Genomic DNA, 21,582 nt, shown 5'->3' on the forward strand with positions numbered 1-21,582 from the left:
GCTTAACCAGCTTGTTGTTTATATTCCTATCAAAATCATTTCTGTATATTAAAAATAGCTGCGGCCCCAGCACTGACCCCTGCTGGACACCACTCTTTAACGTTACCCAGTTCTGATAAGGTTCCTGACACCATCGCCCAGTTCCTGCACCCATCTACACACAACATCTTGAACTCCCACTTCTTTTTATTTTTTGATGCCCCATCTCTCATGTGGCACCTTATCAAATGCTTTTTGAAAATGAATGTTTCATGGGTTACAAGGGAAGGTTGTCGTGGATCCAGTACATCACCTCCAGACAGTTGATATCAAGTTCTTCATGCTTTGTGAAGCATGTTCTGGGAACATCTAGAACCTGAAACTTTACAGCAATAGAGGAACCAAGTGGGTAGGCAAGTACGGTCAGTATGGCCTCCCTACATCATCTGTGCTGTGACTGGTGGACCCTTAGACCTGACCAAGGTTACTGTATAATGATCAACATCTTCTATACCTCACCTGAACTACTTAAGATTTTCTTTCAAAGGAAAACTGATGTACAGTATATGGCCCTGTACAACCAAACCATTGGAATATGCCTGGAGAGTCCAGTTATGTCAGGTGTGGTGCAGTAGTGGACACAAGGCCAACCTTTCTTAGTGAGATGACTGTATATGGATGTTTTAATATTTACATGTTTCTGTTACACATAATAGCCGTTTTTGTTGTTCAGCCCTTCTACCGTAAGTCCATCATCGACTGCATCCTGGCACTGAGGGTTCTCATGTCGCGCAAACGTGAATATCGGCAGAGGTTTTTTGTTTTTCCCAGCCTTTGTCGATTTTCATGAAGTGTTTGACTCAGTTGATCAACTGCCCTGTGGGACTTCCTGAGACTTTGTGGGATCCCCTGAAGTTGCTGGCTATCATAGCTGGCCTGTACACTGGTCCTGCGAGTGTTTTTCAGAGTGGAGGCAGAACTTCTGTGTTTTTCAGCATTGATTCTGGGGTTTGTCAGGGGTGTGTCCTGCTCCTACTCTGGCCAGTGCTGGCATGGACTGGGTGTTAGGCAGGGGCTGGGGGGCACCTGTTGGTAAAGAAAGATTCACGGATCTTGACTTTGCTGATGATGCTGTGATCTTCACAGAGTCAATGGAGGCTCTGATCAGGGCGCTTGAGAGACTGAGTGAGGAGTCGTGAGTGTCTGGGCTTGTGAAGGTCCTGATAAAAACCAACATTCAGGCCTTTAATGACCTCTTGGGCATGGCCATCAGCAGTGTGTCTGTCGGAGGAGATAATGTTGACCTCACTAAGAGGTTTACTTACCTCAGCAGTGACATTCATGTCTTTGGTGACTACCTATGGATTGGGAGAGCATGGGGGGGGGGTCATGAGGTCACTGGAAAGGGGTGTGTGGCACTCCCGATATCTCTGCAAAAGGACAAAGGTCCAAGTCTTTAGAGTCCTGATGTTTGCTATGTGGTTGCGAGACATGGACGCTATCCAGTGACCCGAGATGAAGACAGGACTCCTTTGGTACTGTTGTCTCTTGGGAGAGTCCTTGGGTACCGTTGGTTTGACTTTGTGATGCTCATGGAATCCCAAATGAGGCACATCACCTGCATTGTGAGGGAGTGTCAGTTATGGCAATGTGGCACGATTATCTGAGGGTGATCCAGCTCGCAGGATCCTCATTGTTATAAAGACCTGAACAGCTGGATCAGGCCAAGAGGACACCCACATAACACCTCGCTGCACAAACAGAGGGTCATTTTTGGAGGGTGGGACCGGACCATGCGTCTGCCTGAGGTGTTTCAGTGTGGGCGATGCGCTTTTCCCTTTGAATGCTCCCCAACCTGACCTGAACCGAACCTTTTTGGCTTGTTTTCCTGTGTTAAACATAACTATGGGGGCTACGTGGGTTATTGATGCTTCGGATAACAATGACATCTCTTTCTTTCATAATGAACATTTTATTTCAGGTTCATATGTACACCAAAATGGACCCATCATACACCCTGTACTTTAGTCCGTTAGCGGAGACGGCCAAGTCTCATTCCATTTTTGAGCTGGGCTCATTTGAACAGCCGTAACTTTAAAAGTTCCACTTCTCACATGCATGTCTGGACAAAAATGTAAACACGTGTGACACCCTGTGCCACTTTTATTTAATCCAGTCATGAGCTCAAATCTGGGCTTGCTGTCAACCTCTAGAATGGCGCCACTCAAGTGCGGCCACCGAATACCCCTGAGCTCGGGTCCAGGATGAAGGGTCCAGACTGAGGCTGCCTGCCCTTCTGCGCTTCACACTGGCACTCCTCGACCATCATGACAAGCTTGGAGATGCTCTCCGATCCCGTGCAGTTCAACTCCACATTCTTCATCGTGTATTTGGTTGGGAAGCAGTATGAACAGAAGGTGTACAGGCGATCTTCATTACTGGGGACGTGGAATGAGCTGCACCTTCCAAAACAAAGCTTGTTCTTCAGCACCACCTTCTCACAGTTCTCATGTACGATACTCTGGGAAGAAACAAAACGAAAGAAAGAAAAACGTGACAATGACGCGTGACAACAGTCAGGATGTCCGATGCAGACCACAGAATGTGTTTAGCATGCTAGAAGGGCCTGGAAAAACGATGAGCCACCTCTGCAATTGAGTAAAATGAGTGTTGAACTGGCAGGGAGGTCACAGCACGGGCAACAGTGAAGTATTCCCAGAAGGTAGTGGGCACCTGGGCAACTGGACCAAAACTAATTGCCTACAGACTGAAATTGCTGATTCTGTAGAAGAAATGTAGTGAAATTCACACTCGAGTATCATTTATCAAGAAAAAATATTTCCTGATCATGAAATGTGTGTGTAGGGACAGAGCTGGGAAAGATGTGCAGCAGGTTAGGGTGATAAATGATAAAGATGGAAACGCAGTCACAAGTGAGGAGAGTGTGTTGAGCAGATGGAAAGAGGACTATGAGAGGCTGAAGAATGACAGAGAGAGAGAGAGGAGGTTGGATGATGTGGAGATGCTAATCTGCTATACTTCCTGATTCGTAAGGAGGAAGTAAGGACAGCTATGAAGAGGATGAAGAATGGAAAGGCCGTTGGTCCAGATGACATACCTGTGGAAGCATAGAGGTGTTTAGGAGAGATGGCAGTGAAGTTTTTAACCAGATTGTTTAATGGAATCTTGGAAAGTGAGAGGATGCCAGAGGAGTGGAGAAGAAGTGTACTGGTGACGATATTTAAGAATAAGGGGGATGTGCAGGACTGCAGTAACTACAGGGGAATAAAATTGATGAGCCTCAGCATGAAGTTATGGGAAAGAGTAGTGAAAGCTCGGTTAAAAAGTGAGGAGATGATTAGTGAGCAGCAGGATGGTTTCATGCTAAGAAAGAGCACCACAGATGTGATGTTTTCTCTGAGGATGTTGATGGAGAAGTTTAGAGAAGGCCAGAAGGAGTTGCATTGTCTTTGTGGACCTGGAGAAAGCATATGACAGGGTGACTGATAGGAGCTGTGGTATTGTATGAGGAAGTCGGGAGTGGCAGAGAAGTACATAAGAGCTGTACAGGATATGTACGAGGGAAGTGAGACTGTGGTGAGGTCTGCGGTGGGAGTGACGGAGGTGGGATTACATCAGGGATCGGCTCTGAGCTCTTTCTTATTTGCAATGGTGATGGACAGGCTAACAGAGAAGATTAGACAGGAGTCCCTGTGGACTGTGATGTTTGCTGATGACATTGTGATCTGTAGCGATAGTAGGGAGCAGGTTGAGGAGATCCTGGAGAGGTGGAGATATGAGGAGAAGAGGAAAGGAGAAGAATGAAGGTCAGTAGGAACAACACAGAGTATATGTGTGTGAATGCGAGGGAGGTCAGTGGAATGGTGAGGATGCAGGGAGTAGAGTTGGCGAAGGTGGAAGAGTTTAAATACTTGGGATCAACAGTACAGAGTAATGGGGATTGTGGAAGAGAAGTGAAAAAGAGAGTGCAGGCAGGGTGGAATAGGTGAAGAAGAGTGTCAGGAGTGACTTGTGACAGACGGGTATCAGCAAAAGTGAAAGGGAAGGTCTACACGACGGTAGTGAGACCAGCTATGTTATGTGGGTTGGAGACGGTGGCACTGACCAGAAAGCTGGAGTCAGAGCTGGAGGTAGCAGAGTTAAAGATGCTAAGATTTGCATTGGGTGTGACGAGGATGGATAGGATTAGAAATTAGGACATTAGAGGGTCAGTTCACGCTGGACAGTTGGGAGACAAAGTCAGAGAGACGAGATTGTGTTGGTTTGGACATGTGCAGAGGAGAGATGCTGGGCATATTGAGAGAAGGATGCTAAGGATAGAGCTGCCAGAGAAGAGAAAAAGAGGAAGGCCTAAGAGAAGGTTTATGGATGTGAGAGAGGATATGCAGGTGATGGGTGTGACAGAACAAGATGAGGAGGACAGGAAGATAAATGTGTGTGTAAATTACGTATCCTACAGACCACCTTCAGAACGGATACAGACCCCTTTCCTTTTTTTTTTCACATTTTTGTTATGTTGTCTTGTGCTAAAATCTTTTTTTTTCCCTCATATCAAACAATTCTCAATACCCCAGAATGACAAAGTGAAAATCGCTTTTTTGGAAATTTTGCAAACTTATGAAAAAATAGAAACTGAAATATCCCATTGACACAGTTATGCAGACCCTTTACTCCGTGCTTAGTTGAAGGCAGCGAGCCCAGCCAGGTTTGACGTGAGGGCACACTAAACAGAACAATGGAAGGACTTGTATTGTAAACCGCACATTGGGTTCTGTGTGTACTTCTTCCTTTCCTGCATTTCTATTTGCCCAGGAGAAACCCAAATGGGTTTTGGATGGGGACGCACGTCACTCCATTAGTGGTCATCAGTTCCATGAGTCAGTCTCCTTAAAAACTCATCTTTTTAGAAAGTCATTTTGTTAAAGTATTTTATAGACTCTTCTGTTCTTTTTTTTTTTTATTTTATTATTCTATTTTTACTCTGTAGCACTTTGGGATTGCTAAAATATAAAGTGCAATATAAATAAAATTTATTATTATTATTATTATTATTATTATTAATTACCGGCACTGACTTCCATTTTCTTGGTTTATTAAGTGGGCTTTGGTGTGGAGAGCAGGCCAGAGAAAGACGATCTTATAACACCTCCTGCAGGTGGGTTGCCAACTGGGATCCCGAGTTGTTTTATCGTGTAGTGGGTGTGGTAATGCATTGTACCAGTGCATCACCAGGCCACATCAGGGCGCTCACACACACACACACACACACACACACACACACACACACACACACCAGGGACAATTTAGGACCACCAATGCACCTAACCTGCATGTCTTTGGACTGTGGGAGGAAACCCATGCAGACACGGGGAGAACATGCAAACTCCACACAGGGAGGACCCGGGGAGCGAACCCAGGTCTCCTTACTGCGAGGCAGCAGCGCTACCCACTGCGCCAGCCACAGATCGAGCCTTTTCTATAGCTAGTTAGCTATGTAATGCATATAAAGGCGCTAGATGTTAGGTGGATGTTACTTTTATGACAAATCGTAAAGGTGCTACATAATTGTTGAAGTTATTCCTGCGACATAGGTATTAAAGGTGCTGTATATATACTAGACATATTAAATGTGTTATATATTTGATGTTCTTTCTATGACAGTTATTAAAGGTGCTATATATTTGAAGTTAGTTCTGAGAGAGAAACTTTAAAAAGTGCCACATATTAAAGTTGCTATACATTAGACAGATGGTAGTTCTGTGAGAGGGATAGTAGAGGTGCTATGTAGTAAGCAGATCAACGTCAGTTCTACGGCAGATATTAGAGGTGCTACATATTTGATGGGTGGAATGGTCAAAGGCAGAAACCAGTTCAGTGTTAGACCCCCTAATTGTTAAATAAAGGATTAAACAACCAGAAAAGCAGAATGAAAAACTTCTTAAAAAGTACAAAAAAAAACACTTAACTAAACTTAACTGCTTAGTACATTCAACATGAAATTACAACATCCATCCATCCATCCATTTTCCAACCTGCTGAATCCGAACACAGGGTCACGGGGGGTCTGCTGGAGCCAATCCCAGCCAACACAGGGCACAAGGCAGGGTGCCAACCCACCGCAGGACACACACAAACACACCCACAACAACAGACAGCAAACTTCTACCAAACGTAGTTTTGTGAGGACCACATTGACCCCAAAACAAAAAAACTGGCAAATAAACGGCGCACTTAATTAGGCAAGGAGTCCACTTAAAAACAGAAAATGGTCGGAATAAAAACCTGCAGCCACAGGGGGGTCCCCAGGACTGAGTTTAGGAAAACATTGTATTAGAGAGATTACATACGAGACTAAATAATTAGATCAATTTTAGCTCTATAAAAGACCAATATCAAAGGCCCTATATATTACATCAATGTTAGTTCTATGGCACACATATATTAAAGGTGCAATATTGTAGATCAATATTAGTTTTATGACAAGATATTAAAAGTGCTATACTGTATATTAGATTTTGGTTCTGACAGATACTAAAGTTGCTATAGATTAGATAGTTGTTAGTTCTATGAAAAAAAGATATTAAAGGTTCTATATGTGAATTTCCCCTTGGGATTAATAAAGTATCTATCTATCTATCTATCTATCTATGTTACATCAATGTCAGTTTTGACAGTACTAAAGACGCCGTATATTAGATCAATTCAAGTTCTGTGATCGATATTAAAAGCACCACATATAGTTAGAGCAGTTTTAGTTCTATAAATGAGAGATGCCGTATTAAAGGCCATATACATAGATTGATATTAGCTCCATGACAGAGAGACACATACATATACTAGAATGATGTTAGTTCAACGACAGATATATTAAAGGTGCTATATTGTAGATCAGTGTTAGTTTTATGACAGATAGGATGTTAAAGGTGCAACATATATTTGATCAGTCTTGGTTCCATGACCTTGGTAAAGATGCTATATATTAGATCGATTTTGGTACTGACAGATATGAAGGTCTCTAGATACAGTAGATTAGATTGATGTTAATTAATATAAAAGTTATGTTAGTTATATAAGGGCGGCACGGTGGCGCAGTGGGTAGCTGCCTCGCACTTAGGAGACCTGGATTCGCTTCCCGGGTCCTCCCTGCGTGGAGTTTGCATGTTCTCCCCGTGTCTGCGTGGGTTTCCTCCCACAGTCCAAAGACATGCAGGTTAGGTGGATTGGCGATTCTAAATTGGCCCTAGTGTGTGCTTGGTGTGTGGGTGTGTGTCCTGCAGTGGGTTGGCACCCTGCCCGGGATTGGTTCCTGCCTTGTGCCCTGTGTTGGCTGGGATTGGCTCCAGCAGACCCCCGTGACGCTGTGTTCGGATTCAGCGGGTTGGAAAATGGATGGATGGAAGTTAATTATATAATATTCAATCAATTTTAGTTTCATAAAAGAGGTATTAAAGATTGCCGTTAGTTCTGTGTGACAAGAGATAAAGAATTTATATACGTATACTAGAATCTTAGTTCAACGAGAGCTCCGTGTCAGAGAGACATTATATACATATACTAGAACCTATTGATCTTAGTTCAATGACAGATATATTAAAGGCACTATATTGTAGGTCAGTGTCAGTTTTATGACAGACGGCATATTAATATTAAAGGCACTATCTAACTATTATATAGTACCTTTCATATCTGTCTGTTATATTGTATAACATATTTTTTTGGTATAAATGTTTTATCTAACTACCTTACCTTAACCTTTCTTATTTCTATTTGTCTGTTTTATTTCATTCTGTCTGTTATTAGATGCAACTGAGAAGGCAAATTTCATGTTTTCTTGTGTAAACATAACTAAATAAAGAAACCTAAACCTATAGTGCCTTTCACATCTATATTATATAGTGCCTGTCATATATATCTGCTGTATCTATCTGTCATATCTATCTGCTGTATCTATCTATCATATAGTGCCTTTCATATCTATATCTATATATATATTATATAGTGCCTTTCATATCTATCTTTATCTTAGATCAATTTCAGTTCTATAAACGTAGATCGTTGTTGGTTCCACGACCGAGATAAAGACGTTATATGCTGTTCGTATACTACGCCGATGTTAGTTCTATGACAGAGCTACATTATTAAAGGCGCTATATAGTAGATCAGTTATTTTTATGACAGATTGGATGTCAGAGGTGCTGCATATCTGATCGGTCTTGAGTTCCATGGCCGAGGTAATGATGCGCTTTGGGCTCCGACAGACACTAAAGGCGCTATATATCCGATGGCGGTCTTCTGCAATCCCCCCCCCCCCCCCCTTACCTGCGCGAAGGGCAGCGCCCTGCACGTCTCCTGCTGCAGCTCGTTGGTTTTGATGGGCAGGACGGTCTCCTGCGAGTCGGATCTTCTCCTGAACATGAAGTGGTTCCAGAACTTTTTGGCGTTTTTCAAATGCGGCGCCTGGCCGTGTGGTCTCCTGGCCTGCGCCGCGGGTGTGGGGCTCTGCCCCCCAAAGAGACTGGCGATGACAGCCGCGTTCATGGAGTCCGCGCCGCCGCCCGCGGGAGCCCCCGGCTGTGCCGCAGACACCTGGATTCGCCGGTAAGGTGCCCTCCCGTCCGCGTTTTCCGTCTCGTTCACCCACGCGTCTTCGGGGAAGTAGGCGGGCGGCTCGGTGGCGTAGCGGCCACTGCTCGTAGACACGAAGTCCGCGGCTTCATTTGAGGATCTTCGTTCTTCCTCCCGGCCCGGCGCTCTCCTTCTGTGTAAGTTGTAGATGGACCAGCCATCGGGGGCCACGAGGTTCGCCACTGCGCAGGCGACCAACACCCGGAGCGTCCAGGACACCTTCATCATTATCATCAGAGCCGAACGAGTCGAGGTCGCTAGAACGCTGCCCACTTTTCTGGGGCTGGTGGGGTCTGGGGGTCCATCCTTTAAAGCCGTCGGCAAGCCTCTTATCGCCGCGCTTGTCAGACTGGCCTTTCGTTACACAAACAAACGCGCGGCAGAGTTTAATTATGATAAAGGACGGGGCAGCTGAGCTGAGCCCGGTGGGGGGGTTGTGACAGGCGCTTTGAAGTGGCCGGTCTGCCCCCTCACTCGAACACGACGGTGTTTATCGTCAAGTCTGAGTCGTGGGTTTGTGTATTGGCGCAATCCACACGCCGGGGTTCAATGTGACCGCAGCACTCGGAAAAACGGGACCACTGGGCGGCAGAAAAAGAAAATGAAAACAACGAAGGAAACGCAAAGTGCGCTCGGGGCAGTCGATCGGTGCGGACACCCCGTCATGGCCGGACGAGTCATTCATTGATCGTAAGCTTCGTTAAAAGTCTCACTGTTTCAACTTTCATCCATCCATTTTCCAACCCGCTGAATCCGAACACAGGGTCACGGGGGTCTGCTGGAGCCAATCCCAGCCAACACAGGGCACAAGGCAGGAACCAATCCCGGGCAGGGTGCCAACCCACCGCAGCCGTTTCAACTTTTTAAAACTTTTGTTTCCGCTTCTGCTCCTCTTCTTAGAGCTCCAGCTAATTTTATATCGCGACTCGCAATGACGTTTAACAAAACCTTCTCTTCAACATTTCCACCTGAACCACTTGTTCCTAGTTGTGCCCTTCTTATTGATCTACTATATTGTGCCTTTCCCATCTACCTATTTGCTGTCTGTTATAGGCATTATTATATAGTGCCTTTCCTATCAGTCTTTCTATCCGCAGTATCTTATCTCACCAAGGACCCCATGAGAAAATGATTATCGATCTTGACTTAATATTTGGTGGCGCAGCCTTTAGAAAGAACAAATGCAGTCAAGTGCTTGAATGAAGGAGTTGCTTGCAGCTCCCAGCTGTTTTTTGATGGCTCTGTTCTCCCAAAAGCTCTTTTCAGAGCTCCGCACAAGTTTTTTGATGGGATTTCGAGCAGGACGCATTGCTGGCCACTTCACAACAGTCCAGTGCTTGTTTTGAAATCATTTGCGAGAGCCCTTTTGAAGTGTCCTTTGGGTCATTGTCATGCTAAAAGACCCAGGACCTTCAACGGAGACCAAGCTTTATGACTCAGTACTTTTCTTATTTACAGTATGTTATAGGCATCTGTCGGTCTACTGTATGATGTGTATATTACTATATAGTGCCTGTCCTATCTCAGTCTCTACATTGCCATAGCACCTTTCTCTGTCTACACTGTAATACCTTTCCCATTTAGCGATCTACAACAGCATGTTATGGGCAATATTATATAGTGCCTTTCCCGTTTACCTATCTACAGTATGTTATAGTGAGATTATATAGTGCCTTTCCTATCTATCTACAATATAGTACCTTTCCCATGTACCCATCTGCAGTATGTTATGGGCAATATTCTATAGTGCCTTTCCTATCTACCTGTCTGCAGTATTTTATAAGCATACAGGACTCAAAGTACAGTTAACTGTAGTTGTGCCAGCGAGGAGGCCTTCGTCTGCCTATCATATAGTGCCTTTCTCGTCTATCTACTGTATATTTATATTATATATAGTGCTTTTCCTATCTATAATGATAGTGATTCTTTACATTCATATAGCACTTTTCTCTATCTTTCTATCTCAAATTTAGTACATTTCTCACGTATCTATCTACAGTATGCTATGGCAATATTATATAGTGCCTTTCTCATCTACCTATAAACAGTATGTTATACAATACCTTTCCCATTATTCTATCTACAGTATGTTATTGAGACTATTATATAGTGCCTTTCCTATCTATTTACAATATATATTTCCCGTTATTCTATCTACAGTATGTTATTGAGACTATTATATAGTGCCTTTCCTATCTATTTACAATGTTTCCCATTATTCCATCTACAGTATGTTAGAAACTATTATATAGTGCCTTTCCTATCTATTTACAATATGTTTCCCATTATTCTATCTACAGTATGTTATTGAGACTATTATATAGTGCCTTTCCTATCTATTTACAATATATGTTTCCCATTATTCTATCTACAGTATGTTGGAGACTATTATATAGTGCCTTTCCTATCTATTTACAATATATGTTTCCCATTATTCTATCTACAGTATGTTAGAGACTATTATATAGTGCCTTTCCTATCTATTTACAATATATGTTTCCCGTTATTCTATCTACAGTATGTTAGAGACTATTATATAGTGCCTTTCCTATCTATTTACAATATGTTTCCCATTATTCTATCTACAGTATGTTAGAGACTATTATATAGTGCCTTTCCTATCTATTTACAATATGTTTCCCATTATTCTATCTACAGTATGTTAGAGACTATTATATAGTGCCTTTCCTATCTATTTACAATATATGTTTCCCATTATTCTATCTACAGTATGTTAGAGACTATTATATAGTGCCTTTCCTATCTATTTACAATATGTTTCCCATTATTCTATCTACAGTATGTTATTGAGACTATTATATAGTGCCTTTCCTATCTATTTACAATATGTTTCCCATTATTCTATCTACAGCATGTTAGAGACTATTATATAGTGCCTTTCCTATCTATTTACAATATATGTTTCCCATTATTCTATCTACAGCATGTTAGAGACTATTATATAGTGCCTTTCCTATCTATTTACAATATATGTTTCCCATTATTCTATTATATAGTGCCTTTCCTATCTATTTACAATATGAGGTTAATTGGCCAGCAGAAGCTCATTGTCTCATTGACTAAAAGGCTTAACGTCATTTTCTGGAATTTTTCAAGCTGTTTAAAGGCACCGTTAATAAAGTGTATGTAAACTTGTGACCTACTGGAATTGTGATATAATCAATACAAAGTGAAATACTCTGAGGTAGGGGTCCTCAATCACAGTCCTGGAGGGCCGCAGGTTTTTATTCCAACTCATTTCTTAATTAGAAAGCAGTCCATGCTGATAATGAAACTTGGTATTGAACTGTTTGGCTTGTTAGTGCTTTCACCTCATCGAAGAGCAATTTGAATTACACTGTGGAGTTTCCTTCTGTGAGAACGTTATCCAAGTGTCTTGTGGACCAGAATAGACTGAAACTTAATGGTCCTTCCAATTCCCCTCTCATTCATTTCTAAAGAGTTTCCATCACAGATACTTCATGGCAGTGACGTGCGGTGAGGTTCATGGCTGGTGGCTCCTTCAGAGTCAGTTTTACAAATATATGAACCCATAAGTATTTCACTATTCAGTTGGCAGCCTGCACATTGACTACTAGTTATGTTTCATATCTCATCAGCATTCTGCACACACACATCAGTAAGGGACGCATTCGGCTAAGTAAGAACATGACATTAATAGCGGCGAGAGAGAGCAGATTTGATCCTCACCCTCCATGTGTTCTAAATTTGCAGTTGACGTATAGGCGGAGTGGTGGCTCTGAGGCTAGGGGTCTGCACTGGCACTCGGAAGGTTGCTGGTTTGAATCCCATAAATGCCAGTAGAGACTCTTCTCTGTTGGGCCCTTGAGTAAGGCCCTTAACCTGCAACTGCTGAGCGCTTTGACTAGTGAGAAAAGCGCTATATACATGCAAAGAATTTATTATTATTATTAATTCCACAATTCATACTCATTCAGTAGTAAGTATAGAGTGGTGTACAAAAAAAATGTATTTCACCTTATTTGAAATATTTAGATGTTTTTAAAAGCTTTTAATTCCAATGCTTTAATCAATTTTAATACAGACTGTTCAACAAAAGAATACCCCAAAAAACAAAAGAATATTTTATTTAAGGTCAAAATTTATTTTTTAAATATTGTTTTTTTTTTCTTATTCTGATCCCATTTTTTATAAAATTGAAAACCGTTCATGGTCTTACCTTTATTTGTAAATGAAGTCCATGCGCCTATCCTTCTCCACGAAAATCTACAGCACTTTCTTGTAAAAGTCCTCCTTTAGTTTTAAAAATCTTAATCTTCCAAAATAAAAATAAACGGAGCGCTGCAGTGCACTTGACTTTCTGATGTCGCTAACTTATCGGTGCCTCTGCGTAGAAGAACAGCAGCAACGAGCGCCTGTTGGGCTCACATGCGCCCCCTTCAGGGTACTGTCTGTCTGCCTCACCTTGTGCCTTTTCACTGCGGTTTTGTGTCCGATTAGCAACACTAAACATGTCACACACATTCGTTAAAGATATTAGACAGATCTCTCACTCCATATCTCAGAATAGGAGTGGAAGGTAGCAATGCAGAGAATTCACTCGAGCTCCATATGCGCAAAACATACAATTATTCAACTCAAAATTATATATCGAGCACATCTCTCTCGTTTAAAATTGTTTACAAAATGTTTCCAGGGCGAGATCCAATCTGCGAACATTGCGATCGAGCTCCAGCCTCGCTAGGCCACGTATTTTGGGCCTGCACCAAACTAACATCATTCTGGACCAAGATCTTTCAATGCCTATCAGACAGCCTTGGTGTCACAATCCCTTCTAACCCACTAACAGCTGTGTTTGGTGGGCTCACAGAGGGGCTTAAAGTGGAGAAGGACAAACAAACTGTGATTGCCTTCACTACACTATTGGAGCGCAGACTTATCTTGTACAGCTAGAAGAAGTCAGTGGGTAACTGATGTTACAGTATATACTACAGTGGACACATTTATTTTATGATATCATGATGAGCCTCCCCTGACCGCACATCCCTGCTTCATGGTAAGCCCGTTAGCTGGAGAACTGCTGGTTTATTGGTTAACTGCATCTCATTATTAGCTAATGTCCGATTAAGAAAACAGGCAACAATTGAAACTTAAATGCAGCTGCTAAAATCTAAAATAGGCAATTAAGAGTTCTGAATGGTAACAGACAAGAGAACTACAATTAAGCCCAAAAAATGTACTGCTTTAGTAGCAATTAAAAGGGTTCTAATTAAGAAATCTGGTTAAAGTGAAAACCTGCAGACTTCCAGAACTGTAATGGAGGCCCTCTGATCTACAAAGTGACTAAACTTTGTATTTGATGAATGAAAGCGCTAACAAGGCACAGAGTGAAACACCAATTTTCAGTATTAGCAAGAACTGAGTTCTAATTGGGACACAGGCTGGAATGAAAACCCGTAGCCACTGCGGCCCTCCAGGACCGTGATTGAGGACCCCCCTGCTCGGAGGTCTGTGAAAGTTGTTGGAAGAAAAATTTACGTTTGCCCTGCACCAGGTAGACATCTTAAATGATATACAAAATGTATAATTTGTCAGAATAAAATCTGTGGAGGGCTTATAAAGTAAGTTTTAAAGAATTCACCTCAAGTGTATGGAAACTTCTGACTTCACCTGAAGGCCACACCATTACATGTGTCTGAGACAAAATTTAAAAACAGATTAGATTGAGGGGCATTTAGAACAATCCTAGCGAGCCACTTAAACTCGGTGGCCATGGAGTCCAAGGCTTTGATGAACTCAAAGAAACTTCAGATTGAACCTCCTGTGAAAAAGTAAATACACCCCATGAAATGCATTTTCTTTTTTAACGTGGGTGGACACGTCAAGATTTGATCTTCATTTACACAGAATCAGTAGATCAAGGTGACATAACGTGGCATGATGTTTGTTATCTTAATATTGTGTAGTTCATTGTATCATTCAAATAAATAAATGGAAAACAAAGAAATGTGTGGAAAAAGTAAGTAGACCTCTCATCCCCCCATTTAACCTCAGAAACCTCAAATTAGAACATCACTAGAGAGGACCCCATTTGAGATGGTCTTGTTTAAACTTCAAACGTTTCGTTTGCTTTGCTCTTTGTGGTTGAAGTGTGTGTGTATGTGTGTGTGATCACCAAGCTGAGATGCACTGAGCTCTCTGAGGCCTTCACAAAGTAGTAGTCCGGGAAGGGATCTGAAAAGATCTCCAAACACTAGGGGCCTCATGTATAAACGGTGCATACGCACAGAAATGTTGCATACGAACCTTTCCACGCTCAAATCGTGATGTATAAAACCTACACTTGGCGTAAAGCCACGCACATTTCCACGGTACCTCATACCTTGGCGTATGCAATTTCTCCGCTCGGTTTTGCAGACTGGCGGCACCCAGCGTCAAAGCAGTGCTACTGTTCCTGTGTGGTCACCCTTTCTTTCTTAGATAGAGATAGATAGATAGATAGTTCCACATTCCTGACGCAGCTTTATAAATACACTGAAACTAACTGCATATTGTTTATTTGTGTAATGCATCTGATTGTAATTAACCTGTAGCAATATAATGGTCCAGGGAATAGCCAAAGTATTCCAAATACCATAACTGCTTTAGCGTTGTTACGCTCACTGCACCTTCTTCTTCTTTCAGCTGCTCCCGTTAAGGGTTGCCACAGCAGATCATCTTTTTCCATATTACTCTCACTGCACCACTCGGAGTTTTTATATCACTGTATCTGAGTGGGGAATCACAACAGCAGCTGATCGGAAAGAGAATTATCGTATACAGCATGAAGCAGACGCTGCCTCAGCCATGGCAAAACGTTTCAGAGAGTTTCCTGTATGAACTTTGCGGTTTAGAAAAAGTTTCATCCCAAGAACTATAAACACACTCAATCAGTCCATCAAGTGCTCCTTGTAGAACTGTCTGTACTTATTAGTACAATTACCTCACTGTAAACTTGCACTACAGTTATAATATTGCACAACCTGCGCCACTTTATAAAGCGTGTATTTACATATAATGACATCATTTTTAAGATGAAATGCAGCAAAATATGTCGATTATACAGATAAAACTTTAATATCATTTAAATAATCAGTATTGTTAATAATTAAACATGTGAGGACACGGTGCCGCAGCGCTAGCTAGTTCAGGGATTGTTCCTGCACTGCGTTGTATTCTTGCTGGTGCTGACGCAACACTGGAAAGATAGACGGATAGAATAATTAAACATGTACTACGAAGATATTTCAATGTTCCTTAAAAGTTTTGAAGAATTGGCATTCTAAGCTTACAGATGGCTTCACGTCTATTACAGAGCTGATTGTGTGGCGATTGGGTATTTGGAGAAAGAAAAGTAAGGACAGGAATTGGAGGTTAGTACGTTTGAAAGAGACAGTACTTCTGTAATAAATTATTTCATCGAAGGTCGCACATGGCGCAGCAAGCCTCTTGCGTGAGACATGAACAAGCACTGCGCCACCGTGTTCCCATGTTTAATAACATGCTTTTATTCCTATCATCATGAAAAAGATATCAAGTATACACCTCAGTATTTTAATTATTCAGAGAGCTGTAATATCACGAATATAATGGATTCTGTGTCCTGTCGGAGAAAGAGAAAGCCCGTTTAAGAAGCAGGTAGTGATTCACACACAGAGCACAAAGAAGATCAAATACAGAACAAAGCATTTAACATGCTACTTTAGTTACAATGGGATTTGAGAAACTAGTAAATTAAACGATTTTAAGATGAAGTTTATGATGTTCTACTTTAATGGCAAAATAAACTACGTTATTAAAGTGGACATTTCGAGATTAAAGTTGACATTTCGTGTTTTTTTCCCACTGTGTGCCTATTTTTTTTTCTCTGTACCCTAATAAGCTTTCATATGACACTCAGACGGTGGGCTACGACTTGCCTTTTCACGGCGACTTTGATATCTGACAACTTCTTTTTTATTTCGGGCACTGTGCGACTTTGTGAATTTGAGCTTTCGAGTTTCTCCGACACTCTGTTACTCGATCAATTTCCTTTTGTTGATTATACCACTGTTTAAACCAACAAATAGTACGTTTTTCCTTTGCCTCCACTTGGTATTCGCTGAAATTCTTATATTTTCCCCCGTGCTTTTCCCATTGTCTTTTCACAGAAGGCTATTTATATTGATTTGCATATTCAAAGTTGTGTAATTCTGGGAGGAGTTGGGGCGGGACAGACGGCGCGTGCACGTACGTTACTTTTCGCGCTGATCGGGATTTATGTAGTGGAAGAACATGGAAGTTTGCGTACGTACAGATTCCTGCATCTGGATTTTTCTGTGCGTTCGCACAATCCCGCTTTTGTGCTTACGCCATGTTATAGTGTGAGTTCTAGGCAGGGCGTTATACATGAGGCCCCTGGAAATCAACTCTTCCACTCTTTGGAAGTTCATCTAAAATTGATGAAGCTTTCAAACGTCACAAAGAAGTAGTCTGGGAAGGGATCTGAAAAGATCTCCAATCACCTGGAAATCAAATCTTCCACTCTTTGGAAGTTCATCTAAAAATGAAGAAGCTTTCAAATGAGTGCCAACTTGTTCAGGCCTCCCCAGCATGTTCAGAACACAAGATGCTGCAGGAAGAAAAGTCTCCAAGAACCCCCAGAATTTCCTCACAGGATCTCCAGGTAGCTCTTGGCACGTGTCAGAGTTCAGGGGGTCTATCATTAGAAAGAGGCTGAACAAATTAGATCTACAGGGGGTGTGTGACAGAAGGAAACCAGAAAAGAACACCAGGGCAACACTGCAAAGACCAGGACGTCTGTAACAGCGTGCTCTGGGTAGACAAGGAAAAGGTAAGAGTGAGGTGGACATGCATCTTGGTTCCCAGCACATTCAGCCCAAGAGCAGAACACAAGGTGCTGCTGAGAGCCCCAGAATTTCATCACAGGATCCCCCAGGTAGCTCTTGTCACTACTGATGTCAAAGTGTGCGAGTCTACCAATCAAAAGAGGTTACTAAATTAAAAATCGCTCACCACAGCCTGGTCACCTTTGGCCACTCCTACTCATCCTCTCTCTCTCTCTAATGGGTGGTGGGCCTACCGGCACAAAATGGCTGCCATTGCATTACCCAGGTACATGCAGCACATCGATGGTGGTTGAAGTGGCCCCCCACTCGCTATGTTAAGTGCTTTGAGTTGTGAGAAAAGACCTATACCCAGATGTAAATTTAAAGAATTAGATGTACATTCCTGGGGTGGGCAATGTCGCTCTGGGAGGGCCACCGTGCTGAGAAGTCAATTATGGCTAATGAATCACGTGTTGCCCAAGTCACACTCTGAGTCTTCATTTTAGTGGTCTTGCTTGTTCAGGTTCCCCACCCTTCTTTCACTCTTAACCCGCTGCATTCATTGTTTTAACTGCTACTTATTAGCAATAAGAGGCAAATGACAATGGAGCCCACCGTTCTCTATCAAACTCATATCCATTTACACCTGTGTGGATTATTCATGCACTATTTGAAGTTTAATAAAATGCTTAAGAGAAAAAAAAGTGAAAGAATAAAAATTACCCGTTTTGGCTTCAAATCATTTAGGAGATATCCTTGGCATTGAAAGAAAAAATTCTATGATAAAAGCAGCTAACATTTTAGACTAACAAGCCTTAAAATTAAACAATGGCAGGGATTGGCAATTCTAAATTAAGCAATGAAAACCTGCAGCTACTGTGGCCCTCCAGCACTGACTTTGCCCAGCCCCGACTACATGGACGGTGTGCCAGGAAGAAAAAAGAAAGGACAGCAGGGCTAAAAACTAAAGCTTGCCCATGAATATCTAGGCAAAGACCATGGACTTCGTTTTTAACACTTTGTGTGATTTTGTGCGTGAAATTACATGCATACAGAAACACAGAAAAAAGACGACTTATAAAACCTGCCGTATGCACATTTCTATGCAATTTTAGCCTGATAAATCATAAACGATTTATAAATGTGCGTTCATGAAGGTGCCTCCGGCTCCTCCCTGAAACAACCATATATGGACAATGCCAATCACCCTCATGCATATGCAATCGCAATGCTGCAGACCTTCATTGGCTGGTAGGGCAGCCACGTGACGCGCGTATCCAGTGATGTGAGACAGAAGTTCTCGCCTCTAAATTACTGACACGCAAACAACAGCAACAAGCATAAATACAAATGACAACGCGTTACGACTGCTTTAAATGCCGTGATGTCCAGCCGTAGAATGCCTGAAATACAAGAAAGAAAGAAAAAGCCCGATCTCTGGCGATAAAGTGGATCGATATTACGGCAGTATATTAGGGTCACGGAAAAGAAAAAGTAGTCAGCGACAGAGTTAGTGTAACGAGAGGAGGAAAAATAAAACGCATCCACGCTCTCTAACTTTGATCTGCGAATGCCATCTGTAATTGGAGATGCCTTTTTAGGTGTCATTGTGCCAAAGCAGTCCTGTTGATGGTCAGCCTCGTCTTGGCATCACACATGTCTTGCATGTTAACAGAATGTCCCTACTTATGTTTAAATGCAAAAGTGTCCTTATTAGAATTGGAGTGCATTAAAGTGCTCCGATTACGTTAGGAAAACCATACACGGGTGCAAATTGCCTTTTAAATTTTGGTAACATGTTGTTATATGTATGCGCACCCACACCATACGAAAACTGGATGCAGCGCTTTGACGGACGGTTAAAGGCTTCCAGCACAGCGGAAGTGACAACAAGGAGTCTAAACTGATGGAAAAAAAGGTGTTCAGTGCAAAGACGCAGAACTGACAGTCTTAAAGGAGAACTAAAATACAGTCTGCACGTCATATTCATCACTTTTGAGATGTCACAGGTTTGTCACGTCAACACCTATTATAATAACAGCTCGATGATACGTGCGAGTTGTCATTTAGCTGCATTTTCTTACTTGATACCTGAAATGTTGCGTATCGGTGGGTCAGAACTACTGTAAATACAACCACGGTCTCACGTCAAGTTTTTATAAATCCCGTTGTTTGCGTGTTAAGCTGTGTAAGCCTCTTTTTGTGTGGGTGCAAGCTTCATAAATGAGGTCCCTGGAGGACATCTGTGACAATGTGCTCTGGCCAGACGAGGCAAAGCTAAGAGTTCTACTGGGACAGGTTAGCTGTTAGTTAAACAAAATCGGCTTGATGGACTATCTGGTCTCCTCTCGTCTGTCAATTTTGTTATGTGGCCACAGTACTACAAAACATGATTTGGCAAACACGAGAGACCATGCTTGACCAGAAGAACCAGATTACCAGCTGTAAAGCATGGTGGTGGTGATGTTCTGGTTTGGGACGGCTCTGCTGCATTAGGGCTTGAACAACTCACGAACACAGAACCCACTAAGAATTGTTCAGTGGACCAGAGGGCACCTGAGGATCATGTGAGACCATCTGTCAGATCATTCCAGCTTAGCCAAAAGTGAAAAATCCAAGGAATGGCAAAAACAAAAAGTAATGTTCTGGAATGACCAAGTCAAAGCCTGGATCTGAATCACTTTGAGATGCTTTGGGGTTGGAAAAGGATGTGGCCATAAGGCACAAAAAACATCACCCAGCGTGGAGTGGAATAACTTTAAAATATCATTCAATGTCAGAAACTGATAGACAGTCACAGGAAATAATGACATGACAGTGAAATAATGACCAAAAACAGGAGACAGAGCTGGAGATGGCAGAGCTAAAGATTTGCTTTGGGTGTGATGAGGATGGACAGGATTAGAAATGAGTACATTAGAGGGTCGGATCAGGTTGGGAGACAAAGTCAGAGAGGCGAGATTGCATTGGTTTGGACCTGTGCAGAGGAGAGGTGCTGAGTATAATGAGAGAAGGGTACTAAGGATAGAGCTGCCAGGGAACAGGAGGAGAGGAAGGGCTAAGAGAAGGTTTTATGGATGTGGTGAGAGAGGACATGAAGATATGAAGACAGATGATCCGCTGTGGTGACCCCTAATGAGAGCAGCTGAAAGAAGGGGCAATACCAGTTACTGAAGCCAAGGGGGAACTCACAGACAGAAACGGTGCGTTTTTTGTTGAATAATTTGCAAAGTTAAATTTTCTCTCTTTTTTCCCCAGTTACATCACATTTATCTAAAGATACAGTCTACATGAAGATCATATCTTGACATTAGAATATATGAGAACAGGCCATTCAACACTACAAAGATTGCCAATCCTATTCACTTAATTCTTCGAAAATAACATCAAGTCGAGTTTTGGCCATCCCTAAAGTTTTACCGCACCCTATTTAGTCGCTTATTCCAATGTCTGTGGTGATCTGTGTGAAGAAAAACTTCCTAATGCTAAGTGTAAATTTTGCACAGATTTCCACCTGTGTCCTTTTGTTCTTGAACACATTTCAAAGGCACAGTCTCGATCCACTGGACTAATTCCCTTTATGTTCAATCATGTCTCCTCTTAATCTCCTTTTGCTTAAACTGGAAAAGCTCAGTTCCTCGTAACTCATCCTCTGTAGCCCCCGAATCAGCCTAGACTCTCTTCTCCGGATTTGTTTTAGCATTGCTGTCTCCTTTTCGTAGCCTGGAGACCAAAACTGCATATTATGAAGTGCGTTATGAAGCTTCAGCCTTTTTAGACTTGTACTCGACACATCAGGGTGCTATATACCCTGACATTCTGTTTCCCTTCTTAATTTCCTTCTGAACACTGTCTGGCCGTTAATAGTGTAGAGTCCACTACTTCTAAGTCCTTCACATAAGGTGAACTTTTGATTTTCAGACCTCCCATTGTGTATTTAAACCTCATATTTTTATTTCCTATGTGTAATACTTTATACATCCATCCATCCTCCAACCCGCTATATCCTAACTACAGGGTCACGGGGGTCTGCTGGAGCCAATCCCAGCCAACACAGGGCACAAGGCAGGAAACAAACCCCTGGCAGGGCCCCAGCCCACCACATGGC

At 42.2% G+C, this 21,582-nt stretch overlaps 1 protein-coding gene across 1 annotated transcript; it reads right to left on the reverse strand.

Moving 5' to 3' along the window:
* Window positions 1-1,935: 1,935 nt before the first annotated feature.
* LOC114655174 (cerberus-like) lies at window positions 1,936-9,205 on the reverse strand. Its single transcript, XM_028806028.2, has 2 exons — window positions 8,320-9,205; window positions 1,936-2,500 (listed from the first exon to the last, which is right to left on the reverse strand). The coding sequence occupies exons 1-2, from the start codon at window positions 8,857-8,859 to the stop codon at window positions 2,204-2,206; spliced, it is 837 nt and encodes a 278-aa protein (XP_028661861.1). The 5' UTR covers window positions 8,860-9,205; the 3' UTR covers window positions 1,936-2,203.
* Window positions 9,206-21,582: the final 12,377 nt, after the last annotated feature.

This window comes from Erpetoichthys calabaricus, chromosome 7 (genome assembly GCF_900747795.2).
Source record: "Erpetoichthys calabaricus chromosome 7, fErpCal1.3, whole genome shotgun sequence".
In the NCBI taxonomy this organism is placed as follows: domain Eukaryota; kingdom Metazoa; phylum Chordata; class Cladistia; order Polypteriformes; family Polypteridae; genus Erpetoichthys; species Erpetoichthys calabaricus.

Excerpts from the sequence above, each read along its gene's own strand:
- LOC114655174 (XM_028806028.2), bottom strand. The coding sequence starts at position 8,859 with ATGATAATGATGAAGGTGTCCTGGACGCTCCGGGTGTTGGTCGCCTGC. Across the intron at positions 2,501-8,319 it reads GGGCGCTGCCCTTCGCGCAG|AGTATCGTACATGAGAACTG; the intron begins GTAAGGGGGGGG and ends GTTTCTTCCCAG.